The sequence below is a fragment of the Gopherus evgoodei genome, chromosome 15 (assembly GCF_007399415.2).
Source record: "Gopherus evgoodei ecotype Sinaloan lineage chromosome 15, rGopEvg1_v1.p, whole genome shotgun sequence".
Classification (NCBI taxonomy): Eukaryota; Metazoa; Chordata; order Testudines; family Testudinidae; genus Gopherus; species Gopherus evgoodei.
In genome coordinates, this window is record NC_044336.1 from 2,707,469 (window position 1) to 2,720,477 (window position 13,009).

Below are 13,009 nucleotides of genomic sequence, written 5' to 3' on the forward strand. Positions count from 1 at the left end.
TGCAGAGTAAATGAGGGGGAAGAAGAGGTGGGTTAAGGGTGGGAGCTTGGGGGAAGGGGTGGCATGGGCGGGCTGAGCACCCCACCTCTGGTGCTTGCAAAGTAGGATAAGTTGTTGCTGCTGCTGCACAGCATGCTTCTCCTAGCCTACAGCACCTTCAGCCTCCTTTCCTGCCTCATTGTCTCCAGTGCCAGTGGGCTGTGCCTGTGTGGGGCAAGGTGGGGGCACCTCGAACTATAGTACTGTACTGTACAGTATGCAAAAAAGAATTCCCTGGATCCTTATGGGGAAATTGGATTCGCTTAACATCGTCTCACTTAAAGTCACATTTTTCAGGAACATAACTACAATGTTAAGTGAGAAGTTACTGTACCTTGACTTTAGCAAAGCTTTTGATATGGTCTTCCACAGTATTCTTTCCAGCAAGTTAAAGAAATATGGATTAGATGAATGGACTATAATGTCGATAGAAAGCTGGCTAGATCATTGGGCTCAACGGGTAGTTTTGGGCCCCACATTACAGAAAGAATGTGGACAAATTGGTGAGAGTCCAGTAGAGGGCAACAGAAATGATTAGGAGGCTGGAGCACATGACTTATAAGGAGATGCTGAGGGAACTGGGATTGTTTAGACTGCAGAAGAGAAGGGGGCATGAGGGTAGATAGCAGCCTTCAACTACCTGATGGGGGGTTCCAAAGAGAGAGGATCTAGACTGTTCTCAGTGGTGGCAGGTGACAGAACAATTAGCAATGGTCTCAAGTTGCAGTGGGGGAGGTCTAGGCTGGATACTAGGAAAACCTATTTCACTAGGAGAGAGGTGAAGCACTGGAATGGGTTACCTAGGGAGGTGGTGGAATCTCCATCCTTAGAGGTTATTAAGTCCCAGCTTGCAAAGCCCTGGCTGGGATGATTTAATTGTGGTTGCTCCTGCTTGGAGCAGGAGGTTGGACTAGATGACCTCCTGAGATCTATTCAAACCCTAATCTTCTGTGATTCTATCTGTACACTTGCTCTGCTCTTGGCAAGTGTTTGCTGGATCTCTCATGGGTACTTGTCTGCATTGCTCGCACTGGTTCACTGTATCACAGTAGGATGCATTTGCTCTGATATATTGTCCCCTGATCCCTGTTTCTGCTCCTGTTCATCCTGGTTCATCTGTACCTGCTCCTTCTGTTTCTGCTGGACTTGCTTTTACCTGGGTGCAATATCAGTTGGTTGGATCAGATCCATGGCCAGTATTGACCAACAGCAGAGAAATCAGCCATTTTTTTTTCATCTAATTCAGAGGTGAAAAACTCCTATACCCATGTTGTCAGCTCATTCTGTTCCTTGATGCTGGATTTTGTACTGCTGCTGCTGTGTGGCAACATGGAGTTCTAAAGACCCACATCGCTTCCTGCTGGCTCCATTATCCCTATCCTATATTCCTCTCACAAAGTGGCAGATGTATTTTCTTCTGCATCATGGAAAAATACCAGAAAGCATATCATGGCAGGCTCCACCACTATGACCTCTTAAGGGTATGCTCACCAACTTAAGCTAGTTAGAAACAGCTATATGACAATGATGAAGGTGATAACATCCAAGCCAATGCATTTGAACCATCAGTGGAAACAGTAAAATTGCTCAGAAGAAGATACGATTACCAGGCTGGACAATAAATCATTACAATCCAGATAGGAGTTTGATGAGTAGTATGTACTGTGGAGATGTCCTCTGTCTGTAGAATTTTTCAATTTGTTTCCTGAAAAGAAGCTTTACTTGAGCTAGAAAAGTAAATATATTGTGATGGGTCAACTAAGCACATTGGTTCTCAAACTGGGGGTTGCAACCCAGTTGTGGGGGACATTGCGAGCCCTGACCCCAGCGTGCGGCTGCAAGTTGCGAGCCCCAACCCCTGTGCTGGGCTGTGAGCCCCAACCAAGATGCATGGCTGTGAGCCCTGACCCCTGTGTGGAGCTGCGGGGCTATGAGCCCTGATCCAGATGCGCAGCTGTGAGCTGTGAGCCCCGACCCCTGCGCCAGGCTGTGAGCCCCGACACCAACAGCGATATGTGGCTGCAAGCCCTGACCTCTGTGCTGGGCTGTGAGCCCCAACCCTGACCCCTGCACCGGGCTGCGAGCTCTGACCCCGGGCTGTGAGCCCCAACAAGCACGCATGGCACCAAGCCATGACTCCAGTGCGCAGTTGCAAGCCCTGACCCTGAAAGAGACACTCAGTTGCGAGCCGCAGCCCAGACCTCTGCGCCAGGCTGTAAGCCTTGACCCCGACAGGGACTCATGGCTGCGAGCCACGACCCCTGCGCCAGGCTGTGAGCCCCAACCGCAGCACGTGGCTGCAAGCCCCGACCTCTGCACTGGGCTGTGAGCCTCAGCCCCGGCATATGGCTACAAGCCCCACCCCAGTGCGCGGTTGCGAGCCCTGATCCTGGGCTGTGAGCCCAGAACTGGTGTGTGGCTTCGAGCCCCAACCTCAACTCTGACTCCTGCATCGGGCTGTGAGCCCTGAACCGATGTGCAGCTGCAAGTCCCGACCTCGACTCCGATTCCTGCACTGTGCTGTGAGCCCTGAACCGGTGCACAGCTGCGAGCCCCAACCCTGACTCCTGCACTGGGCTGTGAGCCCTGACCCTGGCATGTGGTTGTGAGCCCCGACCCCAAGCTGCAAGCCCCGACCCTGACAGGGATGCGTGGCTATGAGCCCCAACCCCGATGCCTGCATCGGGCTGTGAGCCCTGACCCCGGCAAGTGGCTGTGAGTCCCGACCCTGACAGAGACCCGTGGCTGCGAGCCCCCAACTCCACTCTACCTCCAGCGCTGCTCCACCTCCAAAGAAAGGGCGCCAAATAGAAGTTTGCCCAGGGTGCCATTTTTTCTCTGGCTGGCCCTGATACTGAGACAACATTAGAGGGCTCGATTCACAGCTGAACAAATAATTTATTAATTAACAGTCAGACACACAAGTGCAAACTTTCTCCTGAAAATAATGGCCATTTTTACTGCTGAAACAGCTAAAAAATGAAAATATCTCAAGTCTTACATTAAATTTGGTTTTGCCTGTACCATCACCTCTGGTATTGAAAAACCGCAATGTGTCATTTGCTGTGAAGTTGTGTGTGCTGAAGCAATGAAACCATGCAAACTGCAGTGACATCTTGAAACTAAACATCCTGAGCATAAAAATCAAAGCATGGATTTTTTCAAATGCAGAGAAGAAGCAGCAAAGAAGGCCAGGCTTGATGCCGATGGAAGTTTCCGACAGCAAACGTCCTCAGCTGTGGAGGCCTCTTATGTTGTGTCACTATGAATTGCCCATATCAAAACGTCACATACAGTAGGTGAGGGACTTATTCTGCCAGCATGCAAAGATACTGTGGCACTTATAGTTGGCAATGATATTGCCAAAAAACTGAATGTGCTTTCCATATCTAATGATACTGTGAAACGCAGAATACGTGAGATGTCTGAAGATATCAAAAAACAAGTAGTGCACAAAATTAAACATTCTGCTTTCAATATTGTGATAGACCCAGGCCAGTTGGGAACAGCAGAGTAGTAGAAGAGAGATCTACTGGCCACTGGATAAGCAGTTTTCTGTTCCCTGACTGACCAGAGCAGGGGCTGCTCCAGGCTGATGAGAACACCTGACTCCAATTAACCTGCTAAGAGTCAGGTGAGGCTGTTAAGCACCTGACTCTAATTAAGGCCCCTCTGATGCTATAAAAGGGCTCACTCCAGTCAGGCCAGGGAGGCAGAGGAAAGGAAGTGCGTGTGAGGAACTGGGAGCAAGAGGCATGCAAGAAGCTCATGCTCTGAATAGTTGTCTCTTTCGAGAGCTCTGCAATGAAATGAGTGGTGAATATGAACTTCTGCTTTTCTACACTCAAGTCCGATGGTTTTCTAGGGGATGTGCATTAAAGCGCGTTTTTACATTTCGTGAAGAGATGGCAGAGTTTTTCCTGCAAAAACAGAAATAAGAACTGAACAAAATGTTCAGTGACAAGAAATGGCATCTCTGCTTGGCATATCTAGTTGATATCTTTGGTAGCCTTAATGATCTCAATCTGTCACTTCAGGGAAAACGTTCAACATTAATAGACCTGACTAATAAAACCAAAGCCTTCCAGATGAAGTTGGATCTGTAGTGCAGGAAGCTGGACACAGACAAATACAGCATGTTTCCGACACTTTCCATGTTCAGTGAGGAGGAGGAAGTTAACATTGATAGTGCTTTTAAATCAGTGATCAGTGAACATTTGAGAGCCCGTCATGAAGAGTTCTCACACTACTTCCAAGCGCTACCAGAAGCACTTCATTCCCTGGTGAAGAATCCTTTCAGTGTGACAGCTGAGCAGTTACCTACTGATAATATTCACACACAGGAACAGTTTGTTGACATGATCAGTGATGATGAAGTGAAAGAAAAATCCACACAGCGGCCTCCAAACCAGTTCTGGTGCTCAGTTGCAAGTGAATACCCACTAGTGTCTGAAATGGCCCTAAGGGTCCTTCTGCCATTTCCTACTACCCACAAATGCAAGTGTGGATTCTCCAGTATTCTCACAATAAAGATGAAATCTCAAAACCGGCTCGATGTGAAGAACATCAGATGCGCCCTTTCTAAAACAACACCAGGAATAAAACTTCTGGTGTCAAATAAACAGCATCATTCATCTCATTGATTTGTCACTGCTTCAAGTCATTAATTGCTGTCAAGTATTAAAATAAAATTCTACTTAAAAATAACTTTTCCACTTATATTCAATTTGATAAAAATGTGCTTTAGTCTTAATTAAAGCAATGAGAAAAGTTAAATTCATTTTAAGCAATAGGGTTTAAATTTAGTATTTAATGTAGTGTTAAATATCAAAAATGTGTTTTTAATTTCTAAGGTGGGTCACAGTCAGAGGCTTGGTGTTCAAAGGGGTCACCAATGCAAAAAGTTTGAGAGCCACTGGCTAAGCAGCATTAGCTCCCTCCCGCTTCCCCTTTCTGTGGCCAGGTAAGGGGAAACGTCCTCAAACAGAAGTGGCCAAGCTCTGTTTGGAAGTGGTGGCCGCATGGCTAGCCAGGAGCTGCAGAGAAGATGAATGCAAAGAGAAACCCCTCAGGAATTATGTGCAGAGCTATGTGTGGCACAGGCTGTGGCTGCTGGATATGACAGATGGCTATGAGTCTGTTTGGGACTTATAGGGGAACAGCAAGGGCTGGGTGGAGAGCCAATGCAGAGCAGCCTCAATCAGAGACAATAACACCCTGTCTTGGAAAACCTCAAGTGACTATTTACTTGAATAAAGACTGGACTGGAGAGAGCACCCCAGCCACTAGGCCTGAAGAATCCTGACTCTCAGTTGGACTGTCCCAGGGACGCAAACATTTACCATTATTGCTCACTTTGGAGTGTAACCATTTAAGCCTTTGTAAATGAGGTATTTCACCTTTCCTGCCAACCCAAATAAAATTGCCTTTCACCTACCATGTGTCTGAGTGGTTACTGTGATCCACCAGGGCTAATGCCCACAACACTTGGCTGCCAAAGCACTGCACCACTTGCCTCTGACTTGCAGTAGACCTGTAACACTACTGGCACCTTAGGAGTTTGGGGTAATTTATTGAGCATCTCCAATAGTTACAAAATGCATCAGAAACAGGCATGAAAAAAATAAAATGTTAAATGAAAACATAAAAGAAAAACTGGTGCTTACTGGTTTCTGCTCAGATGTCCTGTTCCATATCACTTGACATGCTCACACACTTTCTCCTTTTCACAGAATCACAGAATCATAGAATAAGAGGGTTGGAAGGGACCTCAGGAGGTCATCTAGTCCAACCCCCTGCTCAAAGCAGGACCAATCACCAACTAACTCATCCCAGCTAGAGCTTTATCAAGCCTGACCTTAAAAACCTCTAAGGAAGGAGAGTCCACCACCTCCCTAGGTAACCCATTCCAGTGCTTCACCACTCTCTCTGAGTGAAAATGTTTTTCCTAATATCCTAGCTAAACCTCCCCCACTGCAACTTGAGACCATTACTCCTTGTTCTGTCATCTGGTACAACTGAGAACAGTCTAGATCCATCCTTTTTGGAACCCCCTTTCAGGTAGTTGAAAGCAGCTATCAAATCCCGCCCCCTCATTCTTCTCTTCTGCAGACTAAACAATCCCAGTTCCCTCAGCCTCTCCTCATAAGTCATGTGTTCCAGCCCCCTAATCATTTTTGTTGCCCTCCACTGGACTCTTTCCAGTTTTTCCACATCCTTTTTGTAGTGTGGGGCCCAAAACTGGACACAGTACTCCAGATGAGGCCCTAAAAATATCGAATAGAGGGGAATGAATATGTCCCTGCATCTGCTGGCAATGCCCCTATTTATACAGCCCAAAATGCTGTTAGCCCTCTTGGCAACAAGGGCACACTGTTGACTCATATCCAGCTTCTTGTCCACTGTAACCCCTAGGTCCTAGCCGTTCGGTCCCTAGTCTGTAACAGTTAATGGGATTCTTCCGTCCTAAGTGCAGGACTCTGCATTTGTCCTTGTTGAACCTTCGGGTTTCTTTTGGCCCAATCCTCTAATTTGTCTAGGTTCCTCTCTGTCCTATCCCTACCCTCCAGCGTATCTACCACTCCTCTCAGTTTAATGTCATCTGAAAACTTGCTGAGAGTGCAATCCACGCCATCCTCCAGATCATTAATGAAGATATTGAACAAAACCGGCCCCAGGATCAACCTTTGGGGCACTCCACTTGAAACCGGCTGCCAACTAGACATGGAGCCATTGAGCCTTATTTTCATCCTTATTTTCATCTTGAGTTTAGAAACAAAAACTATGTAAGTGGTGCTGAAAATGACTGCACATGATAGACCTGATTTTCAAAACTGCCGACCCAAAAATGCATGTTCAATTGTTAGCCCATTTTGCACAAATGGTTATTGTGCTTCATGTAGAATTTAAGTCATTTCAAATGAGTAATTAGAGCTGGCTGAAACTCAGACTTTCTGTTTCACAGGAAATTTCAATGCTTCAAAATGTGTTTCATTCTGAATCAGAGCAAAACAAATATTTATAATTGTTCTACAGAATTAAAATTCTGGGGAAAAAGGGTTTGGAAATTTCAAAAATTAGATTCAAAATGAATTTTTTTCCATTTTTAATTACTTTTATTGTGTTTATGTTATCTTGCAATCATATTTTTCAGATATTGAAAGAAGCTTGCTGTTCTAATTAGTACATTGAGTGCTTATCTTCTTTTCTTCTTCAAAGTGTGAAATTGTTTCCTCACAACATGAACAGGAAACATTTTTTAAAAATTACACAGGAATTGTCATCAAAATTGCTCTGATTTCATGAACAATTTTAATTTAAATAGAGTGGCATTTTTTGATAGAAAACTATTTTGATGAAAAATTTCTGCCCAGCATTAGTAGTTATGAATTTATTTGGCTATCTTCATACCCTAGATCCCAATTTGCATATGTGATCATGGTGGCTGTTGGCAGAAATTAGACTCACAGTTGTCCATACACAATTTTCAAAATTAGACCCTATGTGCCTATTCCAAATATTAAATTATTTCAATTTTTTAAACCTGCTAATTATGTCTGGCATTCCATAGTGGTTCCCACCTGTTGATCTCACAGGTATTACTGAGGACAGTCATTTACAGATAGGGAAACTGAAGTTTGGAGCAGTTAAGTGACTTGCCCAAGGACACACAGCTGGATAGGACAAATAATAGAACCCTGATGTCTTAATTCCTAGTCCAGTGTCCTATCTTCTGGGCCAGGCTGACTCCCACACTTGTGTGACTTATTTATTTTTTTCTGTTGTTCCTATCATTAGGAAGAAGAACACATGTTACTTTCCACCCTACAGTTACTGTACACCGTTGGATACTGCTTGTCTCTCATTTCCCTTGTATTAGCTCTCCTTATACTTCTGCTCCTCAGGTTAGTACCAACCAACATTACTACAATATGTCATGTATTCTGGAATTTAACAACATATGGATTCTTTTTTCAAGTAACTAAGCTTATAATTCCATGTCAGATGTAAATATATACATTTACTATGCAAATGTAATTCTTGAGCAATATCTGTTGATGGCAATAATATGAATACAATGATATTGTTCATAATGAAATTTATTCTAAAGGATTCATAAAAGAGGACATTTCTTTTTATACTTCCACAGAAAACTTCACTGCACTAGAAACTACATCCATATAAATTTATTTGCTTCCTTTATACTGCGAGCCACAGCAGTTCTTATAAAAGATATCGTATATCATAATACTTATTCAAAAAGACCAAATAATGAAACTGGATGGATTTCCTACTTCAGTTCTGAGGTAATTCTATTTTAGTTCATTCTTAATAGTATAATTTGTGCTGCAAAGGAAAACAGGTTTTAGTTGCTAAGAGGTGAATTATAAAAATTGAAATTTTGCAGGAAATAGCATTCATGGAGAATTAGGGTAAAATTCTGGATCAGAATTGATTTTTATTTAATTTAGATATGATCATAAGAAAAATTTATAGTAAGCACACTGTGCTGGTTAATAGTGTTGATAGTTGTCATCCAGAGACCTTGAATAATGCATAACAGCAATTTTATTAAACCTACAATATTAGGAGCAAAACTGTATATTTCTACTTGCTTCTATATGACATTCTTTGTATTTACTCAGCACTTATATATACACAATACTTATACATTCAAAAAGCTTTGTTGTACAACAGTTAAGATTGCCTGTCAAATAACATATTCATAAATTCTAAGGCCAGAAGGGACCATTTTGATCATCTAGTTTGACCTGCATAGAAATTCCCTCAAACAATCCCTGTTTCAACTAGATAGATAGATAGATAGATACCTGATATGAAACCACATAAAGAAAGAAATGAAAAATTAACAGTCTAAGAGCCTGTCTACACTAGAAGGTTTTACCAATTCTATACCAGTCTAGTTAAATAATCAAACCTTTCCCTGCCCCAGTACAGACACAGTTATACCGGTAGAAAAGTGCTTATTCTTAAGTAGTTTATTCTGGTTCAGGAGGCAAAATAAGCTATAACATTAAAAGTAACTTTTTACTGGTATAACTACATGCATACTATACTTTTATCAGTCTAACTATTTTAGGGTTGTTGTTTTTTAATGTAGACCAGACCTAGGGGTACATAACCTCAACTCCCACACCCACAGACCTTATTGCTGCCCAAAAGTAAACTACAACTGTAATGGTATTTTTACTTGCAAATATATTTTTCAATGACTATATGTCTTGTGTGCTATACTTTGCATCAGACTGAGTGTGCTGCCTGATAAAGAACAGAGACAAAGCTGGAACTCAGACTATGTGGAAACCTACAGATATTGTTTCTAGACATCATGACAACCACAACTACTATACATCACAGACCGCAATCTTAGTTGCGCCTTCACTGGGTTGCCAGCCTTCCAGCACCTCCTTATCTCCCTCCCACTCAAATAAAATTGCAGTGAAGTCTCCTCCTCTCAAATCAATTGGTCTCTCTCTCCTGGGTAGAGGAAAGTGTAGTAGGAAGAGAAGGCCTGGAGCACAGGGGCCTGGTGCAAGGCCTGAGGCCTGAACCAAAGTCAGCAAAAAATTATGCTATAAGCAAAAGTCAGACCCTGTCAAAAGCAGATACTTGCCTGCAAGTTCACTATCTGTTATATTAACTTGGCACCGGTATTGCTAGCATTGCTAAAACACACTGAATATGTAAATACATTTTGGCAGGCTAGGAGAAAACACCCCAACCTACCACATGATAAGAAGGTTTGACAGAAGTGATAAATCATGATGTTTTGTCTGAAACATCAGATGTAAAACTACAAAGACAGGTAATGAATAGGGAAGTTTTGTCTGAAGCATCAAGAGAAAGTTACAAGGGGGAGAAACAAATATGTCTTGAAATAAGTAAGATGATATAGAAGTTGTTTATCTCAATCTATAAATGTTGGGATGCCTTGTCTTAGGGCAGGTCTACACTACTGCTTAAATTGATCTAACTTTAGGGGGTGTGAAAAAGTGACACAAATTTCGTGCTGTCCACACCAGCGCTATGTTAGAAGGAGATGCTCTCCTGCTGACATAGCTTCCAATTCTCGCCAAGGTGGAGTAATTATGCCAATAGGAGAGAGCTCTCCCACTGGCATAGTGCGTCTTCACCAGATGTGCTACAGCAGTGCAGCTGTGCCAATGTAGTGCTATAGTGTAGACTTGCCCTTAACCCTTTGTCTGACTGAGGGGCGAGCAAAAAGTCACACCCGCTCACTGAGCTGGTCCATTGTAATGGGCAGACAAGTCTTAGTATCCCTATAGAATCTATAGGTGCTATTACTGTGCTTCGTTGACAATACATCAAGCCAAGCGCCTTCACCACTGAACTGAGTGTGTGGTCTTCTTGGGCAGTTCAACTGAGGTCTGCCAGGCCGACTACCTGGCCAGAGCCAGTGCAATACACAGAGAGAACACACACACAGCCAACAACTAACAGAAGGCTTTAGGCTTCTGCTTTGAGCTCCTCCTACACTCAACTACTGTGCTCCTCACTTGCTCCCCTCTTGCAAATATAGCATGGCTCCTACCCTCTGCTCCCTCATCCCCCCTTTTCTCCTTCTTAAAGGAGAAGTGGGCTTGTGGGGAAACAGCAGCAGCTTGAGTCGCTGCACTTTCATCTTCCCCCCCTCACCTCCTGAGAACATCTATCTGGTCCCCTGCTTTCCTGATAAAGAGCTGGATCCCTGCTCTATTCTATCGCCTCTCACTCCCCACTGCTGGTTGGACAAGACATCTAGCCAGGGTGGGAGGATCATCACTGGAGGGAGCAAATTGTTAGGAGGGACATGGCTCCTTTCAGTGGTTATGTCCATGTCAGTACATCCTTCAGGCTATGTCTACACTACAGCTTATGTCAGCGTAACATAAGTTATCCGACATAAGCAGTGGTGTGGACAACGCTAAGTTGGCAGGAGAGCTTCTCCCACTGACATAGCTACTGCTGCTCACAGGGACTGGAGAAGAGCTTACATTAGAGACCTGTGCCACAGTAAGCTCTCTAGTGTAGCAGTACCCTCAAAATTAGTAACCATCCTTCAACATCAACCAACAAACACAAGTCTTGGAAGTTGTGCAATGGTTTCATCAAAAGGAATGATACCAGAGAAGGTCTATTTGTGCACTAGACTGGCATAAGGAAAATGAATCCAAGGATGTCATAAACAGATAGCTGAGGGTTAATGTCTCTTTCACCTGAAGCACCTGACCAGAGGACCAATCAGGAAACAGGATTTTTTTTCAACTCTGGGTGGAGGGAAGTTTGTGTCTGAGTCTTTGTCTGTCTGCCTGCTTTTCTCTCAGCTTTGAGAAGTGATTTCTGTTTTCTAATCTTCTGTTTCCAAGTTGTAAGGACAAAGAGATCAAATAGTGAGTTATATGATTTCTTTTCTTTGGTATTTACATGTCTATAGTTGCTGGAGAGCTTTGATTTGTATTCTTTTTAAATAAGGCTGTTTATTCAATATTCTTTTAAGCAATTAACCCTGTATTTGTCACCTTAATACAGAGAGACCATTTTTATGTATTTTTTTTTCTTTTTATATAAAGCTTTCTTTTTGAGACCTGTTGGAGTTTTTCTTTACTGGGAAACTTCAGGGAAATTGAGTCTGTACTCACCAGGGAATTGGTGGGAGGAAGAAGTCAGAGGGAGATCTGTGTGTGTTAGATTTATTCGCCTGACTTTGCATACCCTCTGAGTGAGGGGGGAAGAGAGATTAACTCTCAGTAATTCTGTTCTCCAGGACTGGAAAACGGGGAAGGGGGAGTCCCTCTGTTTAGATTCACAGAGCTTGTGTCTGTGTATCTCTCCAGGAGCACCTGGAGGGGGGAAGGGAAAAAGGATTATTTCCCTTTGTTGTGAGACTCAAGGGATTTGGGTCTTGGGGTCCCCAGGGAAGGTTTTTGTGGGGACCAGAGTGCCCTAAAACACTCTAATTTTTTGGGTGGTGGCAGCCGTACCAGGTCCAAGCTGGTAACTAAGCTTGGAGGTTTTCATGCTAACCCCCATATTTTGGACGCTAAGGTCCAAATCTGGGACTAGGTTATGACAAAGGATATGCTGGTACAATACTGCAAATTGAGGCACTGTGATGCCAGGAAAGAAGGGTGCATCAGCTCTGAGAGTCACAGGTCATGGTAGTGCAATTCTGGTACACTGCAATGAATATGCACCTTACCTTCACTGCTGTAGATACAAATCATGTTACAGGAATCCTCCACAGAATGATTACTTGGGACTCCCAGAAGGCAAGGATAGAGAGAAGACAATGAACCAGAGTGTACGTATCAGAATTCTGCTCTAGAATCTGGCGTGATGATGACACTGAGGCATGTCGCCTCAGTATTCGGGAAGATGTTCAGGAAAGAGACTGGAAAATGGAAGTCATAAGAAAGCACAAGACAATGGCTGCAGTGAGGACAATTACATTATGTTACTAGTCCTTATGGTGGCAGAATTTTTTCTGAAAACTGAGGGTAACCAGTCAATCGAGTGTTCCCCTCCTGAGCAATGTCCTAGAGAGGTGTGAACTGCCTCATTCATCCCAGCAGTGACATTTATAACACTTATAAGTGTTGGTTATAAGTGAAATAATTATAACTATATCAGCTCTGATTTTTTTTAGCAGAAAAATCCAGTTAATGTGATTCTCCCACAACCCCAAGCTGCATCCCACACCTCTCTAGGAAAAGCTCCAACTGTTCCCTAAATAGCTAACAAAACTTCCAGCTTCCTCTTCCAACTTTATTATGCAATGTCAATTCCAGTAAAAATTTAAAAATTCAATATAAAATAAACTGATTATTAGTATTAAAAATAACACAGCTATTGAATTGATTATATTATTCATAAATTCATAGATTTCAGACCAGAAAAGACTGTTATAATCATCTAGTCTGACTTTTTTCAGAACATAGGACATAAATTT

General features: G+C 43.1%; 1 protein-coding gene across 1 annotated transcript in view; it reads left to right on the plus strand.

The window, feature by feature from the left end:
* GLP2R (glucagon like peptide 2 receptor) overlaps positions 1 to 13,009 on the plus strand; it is a 134,674-nt gene that overhangs the window by 37,676 nt on the left and 83,989 nt on the right. The window contains exons 5-6 of the mRNA XM_030534870.1: positions 7,837 to 7,943; positions 8,189 to 8,345. Coding sequence (XP_030390730.1) covers positions 7,837 to 7,943; positions 8,189 to 8,345 — 264 coding nt within the window. The remainder of the gene's footprint in view (positions 1 to 7,836; positions 7,944 to 8,188; positions 8,346 to 13,009) is intronic.